Source organism: Triticum urartu, chromosome 1A (assembly GCF_056163025.1).
Source record: "Triticum urartu cultivar PI428250 chromosome 1A, HENAU_Tu73, whole genome shotgun sequence".
NCBI lineage: Eukaryota > Viridiplantae > Streptophyta > Magnoliopsida > Poales > Poaceae > Triticum > Triticum urartu.
Genome location: NC_141873.1, coordinates 481959985 through 481983834, shown reverse-complemented (window position 1 = coordinate 481983834; position 23850 = coordinate 481959985). Strand labels below are relative to the sequence as shown.

Sequence of the window (23850 nt, the reverse complement as noted above, 5' to 3'; positions counted from 1 at the left end):
CAACCAGGGAGGATATGTAGGGCGCTCCCACCGCAAACCACACCCCTTATCTCCCCCCACCCCATCCCACCCCCACCCCCCCAACCCCCACTCCAACAACGCCCTCCAGAGCCGACCAGCTAAAAGCAGGTGAATCTCCCGATCTCCCTACTGTTTCTCATCCTCCTTATGGGCAGAAAATTGCAAAATTACCGACGAAGTTGGCAACTAGATCCATCCTACAGGGTTAAAACACTACATACATTGTGTGACTTCGCAGTTGCCAAGAAGAATACACTAGATCTGCCATGTAGTACGCTAGAGATAACCGTGAGTTCTCAGTAGGTTGATGCTCCTAGTTGGTGAATGAATGGATGTGCAGGAATCCATAAAAAGGGAGAGAGAATTGATAAATTTGGAATAATGGGGGGTGTGAAAATTAATTGCCATTGGTGTATAACGTCAGTTGCCACCTGTCATTGTCGTCAACTGCCACCATGTCAACTTATTGCTTGCCATCCTATTGTAGAGCCTGATGCCATCGAATCAAATGGATAGCTAGCACCAGATTTTAGAAAAGGATAGTGGATGTGCATGTCCTACTAGCCATGATATGTTGGTTGCTAACGCATGAAAATGTGATAGCACTGACGTGTTAACTTCTACATGCAAGCAGCACAATGATAAAAAAAAATTTGGATTGTTGATGCCTTCTTGTTCATCCAGTGATTGAGAGCACATCAGAACAGAAGCGAGACACGGAAAAGAATGAATCACGAAGATGGTGCAGATGATTGGGGTTCTCAAAGGCCAGAAACGCCGCCACCTTTCGATGCATCAGAGTACAGTCAGCTCATCTCTGCAGGGCCGTTGCTGCTGCTGCTAGAACGGTATGCAGGCGTAGGTACGATGCGTGCTAAAAAATGAAGAGAAACATTTGCCATCTTCGCGACGATGGACATGACATTCTACTTATGTCGTGCACTGTCATTTGTCTTGCAGGTTCCTATGACCAGAACACTCTTACGGGGGCCCCGTGGCAAGTGCACTCACAAGGCGCTAACGCTGACAAATGTACGGGCAGCCAACTCCAACTAGCTAGTATGGCTAATCAAGGTAATGCAAAAACGAAAAAAGAGCACATAATGTTGTGGACATGAAAAATGAACATGAAAAAAAGATGGCAAAAGGACTCACGAGTTATCACGGGTGTAAAATGCAGAGCCTTCGTGCAGCATGTGGAATCGGGCATCACCCATGTACCTACCATCGACGTCGTACACAGGTGAGTCCATAAACATAGTGAAGATGCGGATGCTCAGTCAACACAAGGAGCGTAGTTGACAACTACAAAAATTGCCATGACTGGTCTTCTACGGTTGCCATGTATTAAACACAACATTTGCCATCTCTGCACACCTGCAGTTGCCATGTAGGAAAAGCTGCAGTTGCCATTTCATGAAAACTGCAATTGCCATCTAATAACAAACTGCGATTGCCCTACCGATGCAACTTCAGTTGCCATGCAAGCAAAAATGCATTTGCCACATAAGGGCAACTGCAGTTGCCGTGCTAGCACGAAATGCGTTTGCCGTGATTTGACCAACCACTACTATGATTGCAGGTTATTACGCTGGCGGTGACCCGGCAAACGTCTCCTGGCAAGCTTCGCAAATTCCTGGTGGATCACGTCATTATGGTGTAACAGACCGCACACGATGGTCAAATACAGCATGACAAGGTAGAGGGAAAATATCTGAACCACAAAAAACAACGCTACATTTGCTATTTGTAGTTATTTGTAGGCAAAACAATGGTTGCCATGTTTGTTGAACAGTAGGTGCCATGTCTGCACACCTACAGCTGCCATAAAAATGACCACCAACAGACTGACGGCTTGCTGTCTGTAAAAGATGTCATGGAAAATCACTCGAAGATGGTGTGATCCGTTGCGATCCACATGTTATCCAACACAAAATTCTTAATCTCGTACCTGTTTTTCCCTGTTACAGAACCTACAACTACAATGCACAGCAGTGCCGGCGCATCTACTGCGGGGAGCTCTGAGCGCACGGAAGACGCGTTCCACCAGACAGCAGACAAACATGCCGCAAACAATTTCGAGTCAGAGTCGGGAATGGCAATCATTCCAGCAATGCCGGCAAGCACCCCTCTGAACGCAAGCACTGGCAACTCTCATGTATATGGGACTGCCGCCCATACTGAAGTGAACGATGAAACTGACGACGACGAGCAAGGGGATGAAGATGGTGGGCAATCAGAGATCGTGGTGCCTCAGCAACCGTACATTGGGCAGAGATTTGAGTCATTCGAAGCAGCAAAGGAATACTACCAGACATATGCAAAGTTCCATGGGTTTGCGGTCAACACCGAGTACCGTAGGAAAATTAAGAAAACTGACGAGTACAGCAGAGGTGAGATGAGGTGCCACAAGGAACGCAGGAACAAGAAGGGGAAAGGCGATGCGCCTGTCGTTCCGGAACGAAAGAGAGGTATCATTCAGAAGACTGAGTGCCCTGTCCGGTGTAAGCTAAATGTAGATGGAGCACAATGGGTGGTCAATGAGTATTTTGACGAGCACAACCACCAACTGATAAAGAAGTTCGACCTGGTGAAATTTCTGACCGCCCACAGAGGGTTCACCCCCGTCGAAAGGCAATTCATAAAGCTGCTACATGATTGTAACGTCGGTCCATCGAGAATGGTGCAGATACTATCTCTCATCCACAGCAAAAAGGGGACTCTGAGTAGCATGCCGTACATACCAGCTGACGTCACAAACCTACGGGCAAGGTACCGTAGAGAGAGCAAGTTGGCAGACATAGAGGCCACAATTGTCTACTTCGATGAGAAAGCCAAAGAAGATGCAGATTTCTTCTACAGGATAAGGTTGGACGATGAGGACCGTGTCAGGAACATGTATTGGGTGGATGGTGCTGCAAGGAGAGCCTACAAACATTTCCGAGATTGCATTTCATTCGACGCGACGTACCTCACCAACATGTACAAGATGCCGTGCGCTCCGTTCATAGGGATAAATAACCACAATCAGTCGTTGCAGTTCGGCTGCAGACTCGTCCGGAACGAAGACACGGATGGGTACGTTTGGCTGTTCAAGACCTTCTTGGAGTGCATGGATGGACTTGCTCCGATGAACATAATAACGGACCAGGATTTCAGCATGCGTGCAGGCATAGAGGAGGTCTTTCCGTTGGCAGTGCACAGGCATTGTAGGTGGCACATTATAAAGAAGGCTGAGGAGACGCTAGGATCGTTCTTTGCTGACCGTCCAGACCTGCACAAGGCATTCGAACTGTGCGTGGACCACAGCTTGACGGTGGAGGAGTTTGAAAGGAGCTGGATGACCATGACTGAAACACATCAAGTCCAAGACAACGAGACTCTTGTAAGCCTGTGGGAGAAGCGAATGTACTGGGTGCCGGCCTACTTCATGCAGTGCTTCTTCCCCTTTCTGCAGACTACGCAGCGCAGCGAGGGATTCAATGCTGTTTTGAAGCGGTACGTCAGTCCTGGCAACTCATTGCTACAGTTTTCCAAGCAGTACACAGCTTTGCAACAAAAAATTCTGGGATCTGAGCTGCAGCAAGAAGCGAACACCGCGCTAAAGCAGCCAAAATTGCTAACGTACTTACCGATGGAGAGGCAAATGAGCAAGATATACACCAACAAGATCTTTAACAAGTAAGTCAGTTGTGTTACAGTCTTATTTGCAGAAAAAGCACCAAGTCAGTATGTGCCTTATAGAGTGCGATGCAGTTGCCATGATTTTGCGGTTGCCATGTTTAATAAAGTACTGTTTGCCATGCTTACTCAGATGCAGTTGTCATATTCAATAGAAATTCTGTTTGTCATGCTTACCCGGATGCAGTTTCAATGTTGTCATGAAAATGCAGTTGCCATGTTTAATGCAATGTACTTCAACTGGACATGTTGGTGTGCAAATGCTAGTGTCAAATGGAAAATGTTATGTTGTTTCCATGTCTATTGAAATGCAGTTGCCATGTTTACTAAAATGCAACTGCCATGTTTGCTGAAATGCAATTGCCATGTTTAATAAACTCTAGTTGCCATGTTTAACAAAATGCAGTTGCCATGTTTAAATAAGATGCATCTGCCATGTTTGTTGAAAATGCAGTTGCCATGTCTATTGTACTGCATTTGCCATGTATAGCGTACTGCATTTGCTATGTTCAACATACTATATTTGCCATGTTCAATGAATTACGTTTGCCATGTTCAAACAAAATGTATATCTATTTTCCATGACAACATAAGGTGCTGCAAGAAAAAAGCCCACAATAGTTTAACAGAAAACACACAAAAAATGCAGATTCCAGGAAGAAATAAAGCGTGCCAGCATGTTCACGGCTTTCCACGTGGACGAACGTACGTTCAAGGTGTGTTCTATTTTGGGCATGTCAGATTCAGAACCTGAAGACCCGGACAAAGGAAGGAACTACTTCATCACAGCCTCGATAGGCGAAGGCGAGTTCTACTGCCAATGCTGCAAGTTCGAACGGGACGGCATTGTGTGCTGTCACATACTAAAAGTAATGGACGTGAACGCTGTGACACGGATGCCCCGACATTTCATAAGGCGGCGATGGACTTGGGACGCTGACGATGCGTTGGCGCCGCAAACAACACACGTAGTTCTGGCTGTGCATGACGAGAGACCAGAGTCAACCATGGAAGCCGTGAGGCACGTTGTGCTGACAAAGAACTATGCTGAGCTAATTGATGAAGCGTGCAAGAGTGATGACACAGCGAGAGTCGCAGAAAAACACAGGAAAGCACTAAAAAGAGAGCTTGATGAGATCAAGAAGAGGAAAGCCGAGGAAGCCTTACACCGGTTCCCCCGCACATCAAGCGTGCCTTCATCCACGGGGCCGTCGTCTGAAAACTCAGAGATAGGATCTGGAACAGCAAGCACACAGACCCAGGTCAGGAACCCACCCCGTTCCATCACAAAGGGTCGTCCAAGAGAGATAAGGTACAAGTCGGGATTGGAGATCCAAGCAAAACACAAGAAAATGAAGAAAGGGGCGGCCAATCCATGAGCAAAAATTGTGGCGTTGTGGACATTTTGTTTTGTACCCTAGATGTTGAGAATTCTTTTTTAAAACAATTGGGGGAATAACTCTTCAGGGGCATCAGAAGTGCAAGGGAAAATTCATTGAATGGTTAAATGCAGTTGCCATGTTATGGGTACTTAATCTGCCATGATGTATGCATTTAATTTGCCATGTTATGTGTAGTTAGTCTGCCAGATTTTTGATACTAAACATGCCATGCTAATTTATGCTAAATATGCCATGTTGTTTTGTACTGAATATGCCATGCTAGTTGTAGTGGATCTACCATGTTAATTGTACTGGATCTGCCATCTTAGTTGTGCTGTAGTTGCCATGTTAATTATGCTGGAGCTGCCATGTTGTTTGTACTGTATCTGCCATGTTAGATGTACTGGACATATGCCATGGTATTCCTGATGACTCTGCATGGCATGTATTCACATGACAAAAACGACGCGGTTTACGGGCACGTAGTGTGTTGTGTGCAAGTGTATGGGAAACAAGATGGAAAACAGCGTAACGTGCATAAACCCCAGCAAAAACGTTGTGGCTGCATGATCAACCTACCCACGTGCAGTTACCGATGAAAATGAAGACGCAAAACAGCCAAAAATGTAAAACGACAATGACTTCCACTACCCATGTCTGATGAACTACATTTGCCATCGTTTTTAAAACATCGTAGACGCGTTCAAAGCATCAAAACGGTGCTAGAAACGACGAAACCATTGTAATAATTACTCCTAAAAGCAGGTTCACGTCCACACATATATTACATGAAACTATTCAAATGTCACTCGCACACCACCACTACATAGTAGCCTACGCGGGGTTGTAGCCACAACATAGCGCACAAAACATAGTTTTCAACGGTAAACAACTAGAAAATACCTTACATTCCTCGGCAACAGAATGTAAGGTGTGCGTCCGGTCTGTAACGCCACGTGATCACTTGTACTTCTTGGTGACTTTCTTGACAGCTTCCTGTACAAACTCGCGTGCTCCCGCCCGCTTGTTGAAATCTTCATTCGTCAACCAGTTCCATGTGTGGATTTTCCGGAGCTCAACGACCGTTGCAGCTGTGATAGCGGGGAAAATTCTGCCTTCCCACTTCGCAAGGTACTCCAGCGCGTGAAAGCCACAGTCCGTCCTGCACGAGGAAAAGAGTAACGTGACCACGCAAAGAGCTCAGACGTAACAAAAGACAGACTTCAATTTCAGATCTGACAAACAAAACAGGAATTGGATTGATGTAAAATGGCAGACGAAAAGGGAGGAAGGAATTACGTGTTCCCTTGCTTTGTAGTCGCCACATACTCAGTCGGGAAATGACTGATCTGGACCTTTGAGTGTTCATAGTGACGGTGCCATGTCTCTTTGAGGTTCTTAATGAAGAATTCAGCATGCCTGGTGAGGTCTGCATCATCTTCCGAATGGATGTAATCAAGCACCTCAACACGTTGGTTCTTCAGGTCAAGACAGATCACTTAGTGGTGACCACACTTGTCGTGTGGGTCATGTGGTGAAAGCTCCTGGAACATGGGGAACATGACCTGCATTTAAAAAAGTGAGGAAAATGAGAATCAGCGTTCGCGTAAAGAACAGCAGAGGGACAAAGGAATTAGAATCACGTAGAAAAATAATGGTTATGGGTGGGGGTAGTTGAAATAAAGTTGCTGTCCATGTGTGAACAAAAGTATGCCATGTATTTTACTGTCAAGTTGCCACATAGTTTGCGCGGCATGCAAAAATCAAATAAGTCAGTGTGCACGGCAGCTGTTGCCACATGAAAACAGTTGCCACGTAAAACATAACTGCAGATGATGGCAACAAAAAGCACACCTTGTGAAAAAAAAGTGCAGACATTGAAGGAGTACTCACATATTTCTTCATTGTGAGCTTGAAATCACCGTGTTGGGCAAAGTTCTTCCTCAGGATTTTGTGGTGGAAGTCACCGTCCCATATTTTGCAGGTCACACTGTAATGCATGATTGTCTTGTCGGCGCACACATCGGTGTGGTTGTTGATGTAGTCAATACCGCATGCAACTACGTTCGTCGAAATTTTGCCGTTTGGCCTCACGGACTCAGCAAGATCACCAAGGTCGACGTACGTCGCTCCGCATTGAATGACTTTGGTTCTGTCCAAACATGAGTTGTATGAAAACAATATAACATGGAAGGATCATGCCTACTAAGTAAAAAAAATTATGAAAGAACTAAAACAATATAACATAGAAAGTACGAAGGATGTGAATGGTAAAAAAGGAGCAAAGCAAAATGAGATGTTATGGGGTGTGGTCGTTTACGCTTTCAGCTCCTTCATGTGCTTGCCGCTGGACCTCGCATTTCCAAACCGCTTGACGATATCGTACAGCTGGGTCTATTCTTTAGTGGCCCTGAATTCGGGCTCGTAGTCTTCTGCGGGAGGTGGGTGCACTACCCTCTGCTGCCTCACAGAACCAGGAGTGGTACTCCTAATGGTATCCTCAGATACCGTGTCTGCAGGCACGTTGGAACTTGATTGCCCTTGCCCTCATGAGGACTTCCTCTGCAATGCTGCCTCCTCAAGCATGCCGTAAGTTTCTTCAAGAGACGGTGAAATCTCCTCGGGTGTGGCTGCAGTGATAAAAAAAAGTGGGTTAGGATACCTAGGAAATCAAAAGCAGATGGATTGTGAGAAAAGATGGGGTGCATGATGTGAGTTGTAGGTAGGAAAAAGTGGGGCAGTTGCCATGTGTGATCCAGCTGTAGTGACCATGTCATAGCAACTACAGTTGCCATGTAGTTGGAATGTAGTTGCCATCTAGTTGGAATGTAGTTGCCATGTCACAGCAACTACAGTTGCCATGTTGTGTCAACTGCACTTGCCATGTGATTGCTTTATGAAAAAATGCAGCATGGAAACAAAAAAAATGCAGGTGACATGGTGTTGAATCAATTCCAGTTGCCATGTGTGATGCACTGTGTTTGCCATGTTACGGAGACTACGGTTGCCATATTGAATCAACTTCAGTTGCCACATGGTTGCCCAAATGTAAAATGCAGCATGGCAGAAAAAAAAGTAGGTGACACGGTGCATCAAATCCAGTTACCATGTCATCGCATGTCAGTTGCCATCACAAGTGAGAACCCCCCAAAACAAAAAATATTATTGGGACAACAGTGAAACTACACAGACATGTGCAAGAAAAATCATATGGACATGGCAAGTGTACCTGCCACAATCGGCTCTGCGAACTTGACAGCCTTCCTGCCCTCGACCATTGGCTGCGCCATCATTGCAGGCATGCCTCCTGGGAATGCAAAGGCAACTGGCATAGGATCTTGCACAACCGGTTGATCTTGAATGATGCCAAGGTTGAAACTCGGTGGGGTAAAGGCCATTGGGTGCCTCTAATTCCTGCTGGCCGGACCACGAACGACTTGCGGGGCAGAATCCAAGGGTGAAGGATCAACAAACATATCTGAATCGGCCGCTGCAGAATGATCGTCCTTATTTGCAGGGCGGGGCGTGTTGTCAGTGGTATCAACCGTAGCTTTCATGACAATCTTCTTGTTTGGGCTGTAGGGGACACCGACGTTGACTGGGAGCCTGGAAGTGCGCAGATTTATGCTGGGGATTTCCACTGCAGGAAAAGGCGCAGTCTGCTCCGGGTGTTCACCTGCGTCGCTCGTGCCCGGCTTGACACCTGCATTAGTTGTGCTCCGGTCTTCAGGTTTCTCCGTCACATTGCTTTTGGCAGGTGGCGGGAACAGTGTGGACGCAGGAACAAAACCAGACTCGTCTCTCCTGCTCCTGGCTACTGTCGGTGCGTTCGGTATGTCTGTTGGTTGCTTGCGGGGGCTACGATGCCTAGGTGGTAGACTAACACGCGAAACAGTCGCCTTAGCAGTATTTGCACCGCCAGGAGCTGCAGCTATTGTGCTAGGACTCTCACCTGTAGATGGCATGTCCTTGTGAACTGCCGCCTCGACCGCTTCTGTCGTGGACACAGGAGTGCCACCGCGCACGCGCTTGGAATCAGTGTCAGATGAGCGGGAATCTTCCTTGCCTAGGTTCGTCTCGGGAGCGTCCACTTCAACGCTTGCTGATGGGGTGGCATGACTCACAGCAGCATCCTTCATTGCCAGAAGGGTTGGCAGTATTTCAGCTGTCCTGGCAGATACCGGCTCGTCATTCCTCGATGTACGGATGCCTGTTGTTGTAGGCTGCACATCTGCAGCCGGCGGAGATGGTCTGCCACTTGCATCATAGTTGGTGGGAGCGGTCAACGGTGCAGCAGTAGTATTGTCGACTGGTGCCTCCTGTACATCTGAGTTGCCCCCTGTTGACAACTTTGAATGCATGCGTTCGAGCGGGTCCTTACTGATATGCTTGGACCCACGCGTAGTAGTCTTCTTCACCCTGCAAAAAAAATGAAGCGCATGAAAAAGGTATTTAAAAATGAAACAAAATTATGTTTGCCTTGGTAGAAATCTTAAGAAAATGGAAAAACAGGTGGAAAAGCTGGCAGTTGCCATGTAAGGGGAACGTCAGTTGCCATGTGTCATAACTAGCAGTTGCCATCCAGCAGCAGTTGCCATGTTAGCAAACCTTGAAAGAATGATAAAAATGTCTGATCTGCCATGAATGCAATTTCAAACCTAGGCGTGGGATGAGCTCACAAGACAACGGTAAAAAGATGGCAGTTGCCATAAGGTGCATTAAAGTTACCATTTGGCCTACATTCCAAATGCCATGTGAAAAACAAAAATAGAAGTTGCTACACGTTTAGAAAGTAAATAAAATATCATTTGGTAAAACAGCGGTTGCCACGTGGGGGGGCGATGACAGAAGACAATGTGACAAGCTAAACGAATGCATTGGAAAATCAAAAAATATAGCGCTATGTCAATGAAAGCGGATGAAGAAGCCTACTTCCTGACTGCCTTCCTCAGGTCTGGCAACACGACAGGATCCCCGGTGTTGGTTGTCGTCGTGCGAGGAGATGTCCTGGTGGAAGTGGCATCACCGGCAATGGGGGCACCTTTGTTCAACCGAGCAGAAACACGGGTTGGCGTTGGCGCCTGTTTCTTCATAATTGCTCGTCCACCAGCTGTCGGCTCGCTGCACGTATGAGATGGAGGTCAAAAAAAAAGAGGTGGCAATTGTCAGACAGCAATCTCGTTGCCGCGTTTGAAAGAACACAAGTGCAAAGAAGAGGATGAGTCTGTTCGAAGAAAATAGACAAAGCAAAAAGCTAAGATGAAAGTCGAACCTCTTCCTGGCAGCTACAGGGTCGGTCCTAGACCTCTTGCCAGCAGAAACTTGCCCAGCACCCTCTGGAGCCATCCCCCTTTTTGATGGCAAAACCCCTTCGCCTCTCACAGCCGTGTGTTGTTTGACTTTATCCGGTTGGGGGACATTTGTTGCATCCTTGCCCTTGTTACCACCTGCGCGAACTTCAGCGTGTTCATCATCATCGGTGTCCTCTTGCACATTATCCATGACATCATCGTCATCCTTGCTGAGACCAGCGTCTCCACCTAGTTCATCTTGTGTGTCAGCGGGCTCCTGGGAACTGTTGTAGTCATACCGGCCACGGCAACCGGTTGGCCGGTGTGTACGTTCTGGGACGAATGAAGTGAATTGCCTCGCAACCGCGTCGCCGTCAGAGCCACTGAGGGACGTCCACCCCTCAACCAACTTCCTGAGCAAGCCAGTCATTCCAGATGCAAACTGCCCTATTAGCTGCTCAACGGGTGCCCTCGCGTGTACACAAAACAAAGAGGCATCAATGACAACCCCGTATTGCAATCACTTGCACGACATCGAAAAATACTCCACGGCAAACCATATATGTATATCTTTTGATTACCTCTGAAGGACAAGACGGAGCTGAGTGCACGTCCATCCACTTTTCAAAGTTTTGAGGCCCCCCAAACACGTTGTAGTCTATAGAATGCTTGGCCATCAGCTGGGGAGAAAGAAAAAAAGGTAGCAAACAATATAAGAGAGAGAATGATGAACACTGACTAGCAGTTCATGTGTTGCAAAAAAAAGCAGAACTAACCTGCAGTTTACCATATTTGCTATCAGTTACCCTGTCTGCAGCAAGCACAGCCTTGACAGCATCAATAGTCCATGCAGAAACAGCAAACTTGTGCGCAGGCGGCGGGCCTCCTATCCCAGTGAAGTCCACGGTGGACAGATCAAGGCAGTCGACGTACATGAGCTGATGTACAACAATTTTAAAAAGAAAGAAAAATCAGTTGCGGTCATGGTATTTTGCGACAAATAACAGGATAAAATATATGGTATTTTACGAAGAATATGCCATCTGCATGTGCTAGTTGCCATCATAGAGTGATGGCAGTTGCCATCATAGTATGATGGCAGTTGCCATGTTGTCATGTTGGCAGTTGCCATCACAGTATGATGGCAGTTGCCATATAGTCATGATGGCAGTTGCCACATAATCAACATGGCAGTTGCCATCTTGTTATGATCATGTTGACATGCATGAATAATGATGTGTTAAAAAATAGTGTTCACATAAAAGGACCGATAAAAAAATACCATTAAATGCAGTCGACAACCCTTCTGGTACACCTTGCTTGCAAATGCATCATGCAGGAAGTCGGCAATGAACTTACACCAGCTCATGTTCTTCACATCTTTCAGTTTCGCCTGCACCGCATAAAATTCAGGACAAGGAGTTGCCGCGTCAGAATTCCAATGGAAAAAACAACAAAAAAAACTGTCAGTGACTAGCTTGCACATGACATCGGAGCAAAAAAATTGAAGGGAAAATAATGTAGTAAAGATAGATCATTCACTAGGATGGGGAAGCATTTGTTGCTTGGGCGAAGAGAAGTGGTCGGCGCGAAAACGGCTGAGATGAGGTACATGAGTAGCTTCATCTTGAAAGCATCTCCGTGTGTCGTCATGGCCTCCAACGAATCTGCCACTGCAGTCGTGTTCGGCATGGATTCCAACCCAGGAAACAAACGGGGGAACAGCGCTTCCTCGATCTCGTTGTTGACCTCGTACGAGACTTTGATATGTCCACGGGGCACACCCAACGTGCAGAACATGGATTCCTCATTCAGCGGTAGTCTTCCGCGTCCCGGAATCATGAATTCTCTGGAGGCGGGGTCGTAGATCTCACCAAGCCAATCGCATACAGGGTTGACAAGGTTCGTGCACCGGACAGCCATCATAGACTGCATACCCATATCAGCAGCAGCCCCCTTCTGATCGTCGCTGAATTTATCAGTCAACGCAGTCAGTCGTTCTTGGGAGGCTCTGTTACGAATACGTTTCTTTTTCTGCAAAAAACAGACATAAAGTGATCAGTTGTTGCCATGTTTTTGCAAAAAAGAGATCAGTTGTTGCCACGTTTTGCAATGTAAAGAAATTTTAGTTCGTGCCAGATGACTGCAAGCTCAAGGTTGTCAACCATTAACATACAGCAGGAGGAAGGGCGGATGTATGAACATTTACCTCATTAACAGTTGCCCGATTACGCTGTGGTGGATCCATGAAATCATCGTCGTCGTTTTGACGATCACCACGAGCCATTCTGCTGAGATGGGAACAGACCAAATTGTCATGGTGGAAATGTAAATGCAAAGAGGTCAGCAAAAACTTGCCACATGCAAAAGCATATGTATGGCATCTGATACATTTGATATGCAAAGTCGGTTGCCACATTATGCAACCAATTTGCCACATTGTCTTATATGCAGAATGGCAACAGACAGTGTGTTCGCACTCTATTTGCCACATGAATATACTATCCAGGTGGCAACAGGCACACTTTATGTGCACAGTGGTTGCCATCCAGTGCAGTTGGCTCGTGAATGTACATTGACTACCGATTGTGGCAACTATCACAGTGTGGTTACTATCACATATCATTCGGAAAAACACTGGCCGCAATGAAAATAGCATGATTGTGGCACCTAACACAGGAATTCAGCAAAATCTTAGTTGCCACACGGAGAAAAAGCGTGTGCGTGGCAACTATCACATTACTTCAACAAAATTATTTGCCACATGGAAGAGCGTGTGTGTGGCAACTATCATAGTCATTGAATGAAAAAATAGTTGCCATGTGAGAAAGCTTACATGTGGCAACTAACACAATCATTTCAGTAATTTGTTGCCGCAAGGGGAGACACGTTTGTGGCAACTATCAAATTTGTTCAGGGAGTTAGTGGTCGCACAAACATGATAGTTAATGTAACTATCAAGTTCGCCTCATACTGCATTTTCAAAACCAAACTAACTAGATCTAGGGTTCAATGGCAACTACCTCGACTTCAAATTCACCCTCAAAATTCTCCCACGAACTGACTGCAAACACAAAATCGAACCAACGCACATCAAAAACAACCCCGGGAGACACCTGCTCAATCCATAGGCAATACTAGTTCGTGTCTCCGAACAGGCAGAACCACGCCGACGATGCCGCCGCCGCGCCCGCGACGAAACTGACCAGTGCAACCAAAAGCGGCTATCAGACGACTACGGCACCGGCAGGAACGCCGACGCATCGACGAATCGCCTGAATTTCTACAAATCTCGATCGAGGAATCGAACAGGGAGGGAAGGGGATGAAATGCAGGAAGGGAATGCGAGGGTTGCAGCAAGCAGTACCTTCAACCGCAGGCGCTCTGGCGAGCCGCTCCGTTCCGGCGAGCACCACCGACGGTCCCGAACACCGTCGATTCTTCCGCCTCCGCCGTCGCCTTCTCCCCTCGCCTTCTCCTTCGATGGTTTGAAATGCGAGTGGGTTCTGCCGGTAACTGCGGTGTGGGTGAGTAAATGGAAGTGTGAGGGAGAGGGGGCAGAGGCGTGCGACGTCAACCGCAGTCGAAGCGTGGCGTGCGGGCGCATTGCAGTTCCACCGCACGACTCAGATGGCAACCGCTGACCGCGGGGTGGCAACCAACGTGCGGGCGAACCTACTCGCACACCGCACACGCGCCTCATCCTACGTGGCACAAAAAAAACACCTGGTTTCTTTCAAGATTCGTGCACACACCTGCCAACGGTGATGCTTGCGTGTGGTCGGGATGGTGAACGCCCACACGTGTGGGCGTTAACATTTCCGTACAAGTATGTGCACAAAGCTAATGTACGGCTACAGGTTGTAAACCGACTACGGGCCCTGGGCCTTTATCTGCCTCTTTGGGCTTTAACACCTTTGAACTACTGATAGAGTTAATCCGGCTCAAGTAGGTCGGTTTATGCCCAGTAGTAATATCCCCAACAGAGAGTAGATCGGAGACAGGAATATGGTGCGGACGTTCTGGTCAGGCGCATGCATGGAAAAAAGAGAAGGCAAAAGGTCTCCACTACATTGTTTATTGGCACAAGTCTCGAAATTTGACAAGCATCAGGCCTGTTAGATGGCAATACGAGGACTCCATGAAGCTAGAGTACTACCACTTGCTGACAATCGCTACGCACGGCAAAAGTAAACCTGGCCGAAACCATCTCATCAGAAGAAATACAAAGAAGAAGAAGCGGCCAAGCTAGCCATGCAATGTCAAAGCAATGTACACATGCACGTAAGTCAAATCAAAAAGGGGGAAAGGACTGTTAGGAATTAATTATTTAGGTTAATTAATTGTTAATCCATGCTAATGTCGGTGGCCATGTTTCTTGTAACGAGGGTATAAATACCCCAATGTTCAATCAATGAAACAACTGTTCTGTCATTTGCTCTCCCTCTCTTGTTTTTACTTTCACACGTTATCAGCACTTTGCCCTAACCTAGAGCGATTATGCATCAGACAGGAACAAGAAGACACGAGCGCCGTCGCCAGCCTCGACGGAGACGGCCATCGGCCGGTGCGTAACGTGGCCTTCACGCCCACACGCATGCGGGCGCAGCCTCGCCCTCCCCGCACGACGACGGTGCCCACCGGCGCACCAACCCGGCAATGCCCACGGCTTAGCCATGGCCCTCGGCCTCGGCGCGGAGGCGTCTCCAACCGGCGGCTTCCATCACGGAGCGCGCGATGGCTCCGTCGCTTCTTCCCCAGTCGTGTCGGCCATCGCCCGGGAAGCCGTTCTTCCGATGCGGCACCTTGGCACGGCACGGCGGCGCGGCAGGGCAAGCCCTAGAGAGGGCGTGACCTCCCGTACCAGCCCGATGCGGCCACGACCAAGCGTCGATCAGGCCCGCGACAGCGCTCTCTGGCGCGTGACCCGCGGCATGCAATCGCTCGCATCCAACAGCAGTAACGGAGGCAATTTTTGGCCGACGCGCTTCGGCGGCATCTTCATGCGCGGCCGCGGCCCCGCGGATCCCGGCGCTGGAACAATGGCTCGACCGCAGGCAGTTTACCCTTCCCTTGAATCGGCTACCTCACGAACAACGGCGGCTATATCAGTTGATTCCTGTCCACACACGCACAGGAAGAAATCAATTGATTCCTATCCACGCACGCACAGGGAGTGATTGAGAACCTTATCCTTTCATATCAATATACAGGGAAGCCCAATGTTTTGTTCAGATTTCGCACAAAGCCCTTGTATCGCCATCAGTTTAGTGCATTCAACAACCAAAGCGCTCTTTGGACGTTGCAATTTGGCCCTTTTAGCTTATTATTAATTTAAGCCTTGATTTAAAGTAAATATACATGACTTTTGGATCTCCCTGAATTGCATTAAAATTTTGTGCAACACTTCTAAATTGTCCATTAGAAGCTGGGGTTTCACATATTACCGAAGAACATATATATTTTGCATTTGCAGGTATTTCCACAGAAGTACTATGGCAAAATGAATGTTTTGCTTACATTTTGCACACCATTCCTTTTAAAAATATGGTGTATTCTATATATTTGCCTCGGCATTTTCTATGTCATGTCATTTCAATACAACAAATATTTCTTTGCAGTTGAATTTTCTTTTCTTGCAAAATTTGACATAGTTCAAACAAGAATTGTAAGTGTCATACTCAATATGACTAATACAAATTTTATTTGTGAATCACAAGGTATTGGTGGCATCTACTGCACCATTTGCAGATTATCCATCACTACTGTGAGGTCTACATCTTTTCATTTTAACAAGATGACTACCTTCGAAGTGCTCTTCCAAATATTAATATTATATGTGACTACCTCAAGATATCATAAGGTAATAGTGGCATCTACTGTAAATTTTTACAGACTATCCACTATTACTGCAAGGTCTACATCATGTCACTTTGACAGATGATTATCTTCAAAGTGATTTTCTTAAACATAGCATAAGATAAGGTAATAGAGATATGAACATCTACTGACAAAAGTTAGACTATGTTTTCTATTACTGCGAGATCTACACCGCATCCGGTGACTATCTTCAAAGTGTTATCCTATATAAATTGAGGTCTACACATACAAATTAAAACTTGCTCCTCCGAAGCATTTATTGTTGTTGTTCACTAAAATACTTTACTCTAATAGTAAATATTGTTCTTGCACAGTTGTTATATGCCGAAATGGTATTTTGTGCTAACATAAACTATTCAAGCCTCACTTTTGCTTGAATATGTGATGGAAAACTATGCAAATATTTGCATATAGCAGTTATTACCTTCTATTACACTGGTAAAATACATGGCAGAAGAGCCTGTCACTATTTCTAATTATAATGTCCTCCATCCATCAAGATGGATACCATAATTTATAGCAAGTGTCTCAAACACTGTTGCAATGTCCACATTACATTGTGGTTATACTTTCATAGTGACTAACCAATGTCGAACATGCAAATTCTATACGTTTTGGCAGTGACTCTAAAGTCACACACTTCGTCAAGAACAAGTCCAAAATATTAACAATGATTTCATCACATGCGTTGTTTCTAAGGATACACCTAGGTTCACCAAAGATCACATTGGCCATGATTGTTCTCAAACAAATCACTTTCATTGCTTACATTTTCAAATGCACTAAATTCATGATTAGATGGGAGTATTTATTTTAAGATGATTCATGACATCAGTCATTGTATCCACCTGTGGCATTATTGCCACTATAACTCCACCAACAGGATAATATGTCATGGCTATTCTCCTAATAGCTAAGTATGTAGATGTGCATTTTATATGTCACAAACTTCACTTAGTTCTCAAGCTAAGTACACTATGGCTGAATATTTATTCACTTCGAATATATCCCTTAAGAGTAACATGCTGCCATGAGCACATCACGAATGATCACCCATTCGTTTTTGAAGACCTCAAGTCTATTGCACCTCGTGTAGTTCTGTCACTTAATCAACTTCAAGTTGAAATCCTGTGATCAAATATTTCCATATGCAGATCTAGTCGAGATGCCTTAATACACTTTATGTCCTCTTATGATGGTACTACAATTTTACATGATGAAGAAACATAGAATTTCTTAAAATCATCAGATTCACCCAACAGGTGATATACCATTATTTGAAATTCTTGCTAATACCGAGAATACTATGCAACTTAGTGCTCACAAAATAGAACCATGAGGAATTCAAAGTAAAGTGGAGGCAACTGACGACAGAATTACCTCTAATAGGGAATAAATCGTTTTCAAACGATCACAAAGACAACTCTCAAGTTCGTCAAATGTGTGGTTATATAAACATCGTGCCTATGATTACCAAACCCTCAAATACATAGTCAAACCACACCACACATTTGGGATAAATTTTAAAATTTGCAAACTTACAACCAGAAAATATTCTGGTAAATGATCGGTCTCAAATCTTCATCAGAAGGTGAGAACCAAAAATCTAGTGCAATAAAAGATGGTGAATTCCATTGCAACAATGATATGTTTGCATAATAAAAAAATTCAATAATATTGGAGAACTAATGTAATCTCTTAATTATCCCAAAATATTATTAGCCTATATTTGTTCTACTACAAATAGTGCGATGTCCAATATCTTATTTCTCGGACATGATATTCGATAAATTTTAAATGTATGAATCAAGTCATACTCAATATTGTTGCGTACACAATAATTTTCTAGATCTTAATAAATTTAATGTTTGGCTTGGTAGCCTTAGCCATCCTAGTTTGGGGATGATTAGAAAATTATTGACAATCCTGTTGGTCACAACTTATCATGTTACAATTTTTCCCAAATCATCAGATTTTATGTGCACCGCATGTGCCATAGGGGGAATAAGTTTTAAGGCACTCTCATCTTAAAATTCTAAGCAGGTCACTTATTGTTCCTGAACACATTCAAAAGATATATCTAGATTGCTTAACCATTATCTGGGATAATTTAGATATTTCATGGTACTCATATACACATTCATAAAATGTTTTTAAGTGTGTCTCTTATCACACACAACCATGCATTATCTTATTAATTTTTTTTTGCTCAACTTGATCAAAGTAAGAGCAAATTCTCCTGAAAACAGGATCTATAAACCCATTCAAATGAACAATGTTGTTGAACTCATTCAATGAGCATTTTGTTTGCATTAAGTACTTTATGTACATACCCAAAATGGTTTAGCTAAATTTCTTATCAAAGAGAGTTAAATGAAATACATGACCAATTTTAAGGAATTGTAAATTTACCAGCCTCTTGCTGGACACATACGGCCTTACACACCGTAAGAATGATCTAAATCATACCAACTGCATATCATACTACTTTCCCCTTGTAGTTACTACGTGGAAATCAACAAAGTATTTCTTATCTGCGATAATTCGGTTACATGTCGATATCACCACTCCAGCGTACATCAATGGGCACTCGTGAAAATTAGGGATCTATGTGAGGAATAACAATTTATCCGTCAATCAAAATTATTCATAGCCCGTATGCTGATTGCATCAACAATAAGGATATTTTCCGGCATTAGGGGGAGATAAGTACCACAAAGAATGCCGAGAAATTAATTAGAAATGTTATTGACATTCAATCCTTATATCCACGTACTCAAAGAATCTGAACTAGAAGTTTAGAGAATCATATATTTGCAACACATTGCAAATTTGCCACATACATTTACTGATGACAAGGTGTCAGTAAATTCTATATTCCTGCAGTAAAGTGTCAGAAAGAGTGGAGATACCCGATAAACCACTCTTCTCCCCAAATGAGAGCAAGAGGGGGAGAAAATCTGACAAAATGAGATATAACTTCTCATATGCTTCCGCGGAAACAGAGGAAATCATATCCTCAGCCAGTAAATGTAATTCAACATCAAGTTGAGAGACACCTCACTGAATGCTCATCATCCAAAGCCCGGCATAAATGTGCACAAATGTTTTGGTGCCGGGACATCGAAACACCTTGACTCCATTTGTTGTAGGAAATCACAAGGAGTTAAAAAGGAATGAATATATTATCCACAAACTTCAATGATTTCATTAGAATCATATAAACTAAAGTCTACATTTGTCAACATATATTTCTTCTCAAATTGCTAAAACCTTTTGGGCCCTGAACCAAAATCCATGGTAGTGCCTCTTGCACTCATATTGGTTCACATAAAAGGAAGTAAGTAACGAAGAATAGCACTCGCTCTGTAAACGAGTAGTATTTACCGCAATAATACCTACTCCTCATAAGTATCATCCCTACGGAATACTAAAAACTTCTCATCCATAGACAAAGTCAATGAGGTGGTGAGAAAGCGAGGCTTGTAGCAAAAGGGTTCACGCAGAGACCCGACATCGATTACGATGTAACATACCCGCTTGGTAAGAGTGGAATTATGTTTTGATACTAAATATCATTGGCATCGGGTAAAAGTATTGTGCTGGGTTATATATTCTTTGCCATCGGGTGAGCCGCCTCCTCTGTAGTCTCGTGCTGGGTTTGAGCTGCTGCACCGCCAAGCCCTGCAGGCCCGTCCGTGCCTGCAAGTTGCCCCGTTAGCGCCTGCAAACCGCCGCTATGAGCCGCTACCGCTTCAGTCGTCAGCCTCGTCTCCAAATGGCCCGGGCTTCGATGCCACGGGGTCGACATCACGTCACAATCACTGTTTCCACCTACGACGCCTCTGCCTGCGCATACTCCTTCCCCTCTGCGTTTGCTCGCAGTGCATGGCCCGCCCTGAATTCTTCTCTGCTCTGCTTCACGCGCGCGCAGTTGCGACCTGCCTCGCGCCCGGTCCAAGCCGCCTTCCGTGATCGCTGCTTCTGCCTCCTGCCGGGTCACCTCCGCCTGCAGCTGGCGCCGGTTCTTCCCCGCCCGGCCGTCTACACCTCAAGTGTCGTCGAGCCTCTTCGGCCACAGCTGCGCCGAGCGGCCACCTGCCTCGACCCGCCTTGGCATCGCGCCGCCCTTGCAGGAGCAGGTATGGTTCCGCCCGCCTTGTCCTTGAGCTGCCGCTGCCGTTGAGAACCTTTGCCTCACCTCGCTGGGTGCTCTGCCAGCGCCAGCCCTTCGCGTCGCCGAGCCACCCTTCGTTTGAAGCCGCCGAGGCCGTAACCCGCCAGTGCCCCCGTTGAGCCGCCGCTGCTCTCTGCCTCTGTCGTGGTCCGGAGCCTCCGGGCTGTAGAAAATATAGGATAACTAATATTTTTGTTGTTCTATGTTGTATTGATCTGACCCAAGTGTGGGGTATATATAAAGTACAATATGAGGGAGAGAGACTTGGAGTAGAGGGCAAGTTGTACACGATTTAATCCTATTCTATCTCTAACTCCTATTCTCTAACTTAACATAATTATACTTCTAACATTCCCCCTCAGTCGTAGCGGGAGTGAAGCGGACGATGACGACTGAATTTGAACTCTTATGCTTTCGTCGTCTTCTCCGCCGCGCCATCATCAACTGCGTTTCTGATGGGTCGGCACCTAGGACGGTGACTGCGTCCCCTTTTGGTGCCTAACTGCCTTCTCCTCTATTCCCTCCCGCAGTCATAGCGGGAGCGACGACGCGGACGCTATTGACTGGAGTTGTTACCGATGTGTTGCTATAGACGTAGCCGTGGTCGAAGTAGTCGTGGTCGATGTAGGAGTCATCGTGGATGATGAAGCCGCACAAAGCCGGAGACGCAAAAAAAAATGCGCTATGACGGAGCTGCAGACATGGACGGTGCATCTTGCGGATGTCAGAGGATGCCGTCGGCGATGAGTCCACCGGTTTTGCCAAGACCGGAGGAAGCCCATCGAGCACACGTCGGTTTTGCCAGAACCGTGTGGCCGTGTAGGGTCGTCACTGTAGTGACGCCGTGTCGATGCAGTCGTGCCGTCGTGCCGTCGTGGATGACGCGGAAGATGCCGTCGTCGTGACGCGGTCATTGCCGTCGTCGAGGTCGCGCCTTGCAGAAAAGTCTGTCAAAGGACGCTAGATGTCCATCTTGTGGACAAGGCGGCGGCGGCGGTGTGTTGACGATGATGCTGGTGAAGACCATGTTGATGGAGACCTTGGCGATGAAGTGTTGGCTATGGCGTTGCAACCGCGTGTCGACGATGATGTCGCTTGAAGGCGTCCCTTGCGGCGACGATGTGTCAATTCCGTGTCGTGCCGGAGAAGTATGTTGGCTCGGGGTAGTCGTACAGTTCGATGTCGTTCGGCTCGGGTCAATGAATATTGATGTAGATCGCTCGGTGTAGACGGCATGGCGGGGCGCGAGTGGTCTGTCTGGTCGATGGAGTTGGCTTGATGTAGACCTCGCCTGCGTGTGTGTCCGAAGTCGATGAAGACAGCTGATGCAATGCTGCATGCCCTCCCGTGATTGATTGCGCCCACGGAGTCACCGTGCGTCGGGATGATGCAGACACGTGCAGCCGGGCCCTCGGAGTTGCATCGTTGAAGCTAGCCGAATCGATACCAAGGCTGAGGCCTGATATAGCACGTACGTGCTGTTTTTGTGCATGCCATACAAGTGCATGGCTGCATGGGTCGATGGAGGTGCTTGCCGATGTAGTTGTCCACGCTCCCGGCCTCCGAGTTCCCGACTTCTCGATGGATGGGTGCAAGTGCCGGCTCCAAGGAAATCGATCTGCTCCCAGTCCGAGTTGCCGATGCGATCGCTGTGTGTCGAAGCCGATCGAAAACCGATCATGTGCGTGGGCCGCCTGTCGCCCGCACATGTCCTCGGCATCTGGCCGGAGCCAGAGGTCGGTGAAGATCGATTGGTCGTTGTAGTCCTGCGCGATCGAGGCCGACGTAGATGGCGTGCTCGTCTTGGCGCTTGGATAGATCTCATATCGCCCGGGCTTGGAGCTAAGCATCAGGAGCCGGAAGTCGAGGCGCTGGGCTGCCGCCCGTCCATGGAGTCATCTGCTGTTGCCAGCAGATCGGATAGCTGTCAGCCGCGCGCCGTGCCGCAGAGTCTGCAACCGCTGCTTAAGCAGTGTTAGGAATAAATTAGTATTAGTTTAGGCTAATTAGGCAGCCAATTATTGCTTAGAATATTCCTTATGGCAGTTAAGATACTGCGTTGGCCAGACGCTGTTCCTAGCGAACCGTCGCCGCGTCTTTCCGAAACGACGCGAACCTTGTAACGGGCATGTAATCATGACTGCTCAGGACATATAAGTACCTGCAGTAACTATCAATAAAATCAATCTGTTCACTTCAATCTTTCTGTTTCTCTTCACGTCATCAGCACTGCTCGAACCAGAGAATAGGCTACAGGAGAGGAAGAAAGAATTTTAACGGGAACAATCCGATGGAAGAAGAGTTATGTTTAGTGGATAGTGCTACCACTAACACAATTCTAAGGGAAGCAAAATATTTCCAAACTCTTACTAAGAGAAAGGAAAATGTTATGACCATAACAGGAAGTAACAAAGCAATTATTGGTTTAGGAAGAGCCACATTCACACTCCCTATGGGTACTACTATCGTAATTCAGAATGCACTCTTGTATCCTGAATCTACACGTACTCTTATAAGTTTCAAAGATATCCGATCTAACAATTTCCATCTAAAAACAATAGAGGTGGATAACAAAGAATATTTGCTTTTAACAAAGAGCAACGGATATGAGGAACAAACTCTTGAAAAATTCCCTTCATTTTCATCTGGGTTATACTTTACATACATAAAACCCGTATCTTATGTTGCGTACAAAATAATTTTTCAAAATCTTGATAAATTCAAGACTTGGCATGATCGCCTTGGTCATCTTGGAATAGGTATGATGAGAAAAATTATAAGTAATTCTGTTGGTCATAATTTACTAATTAAAAGATTTCCCAAATCATCAGATTTTGTATGCACCGCCACCTCTATCCGGACCATTTAGGTACTTCATGGTGCTCATCGATGCATCTACTAGATGGCCACATGTGTGTCTATTATCCACACGTAACCATGCCTTTGCCAAATTAATTGCTCAAATTATCAAATTGAGAGCAAATCATCCTGAACACAGGATAAAAACAATAAGAATGGACAATGCTGCTGAATTTAGTTCACGCGCATTTAATGATTATTGTATGGCTTTAGGAATCCATCTTGAACATTCAGTACCCTATGTGCACACTCAAAATGGAATGGCTGAATCTTTAATCAAAAGAGTAAAATTAATTGCTAGACCACTATTACAGAATTGCAATTTACCAACCTCTTGTTGGGGACATGCGGTTTTACATGCCGCTGATCTGATGCAAGTCAGACCAACTGCATATCATGAAACTTCCCCGTTTCAAATAGTACGTGGCAATCAACCAAGTATTTCCCATCTGCGAAAATTCGGTTGCGCTGTATACGTACCGATATCACCACCGCAGCGTACCTCTATGGGACCCCATAAAAAATTAGGAATCTATGTGGGATATAATTCTCCGTCAAT

General features: G+C 45.9%; 1 protein-coding gene across 1 annotated transcript; it reads left to right on the top strand.

The window, feature by feature from the left end:
• Positions 1 to 2116: 2116 nt before the first annotated feature.
• On the top strand, positions 2117 to 5081 carry LOC147991811 (protein FAR1-RELATED SEQUENCE 5-like). Its single transcript, XM_087538824.1, has 3 exons — positions 2117 to 3385; positions 3479 to 3702; positions 4352 to 5081. Exons 1-3 carry the CDS (start codon positions 2117 to 2119, stop codon positions 5079 to 5081), a joined length of 2223 nt encoding a protein of 740 aa, XP_087394950.1.
• Positions 5082 to 23850: the final 18769 nt, after the last annotated feature.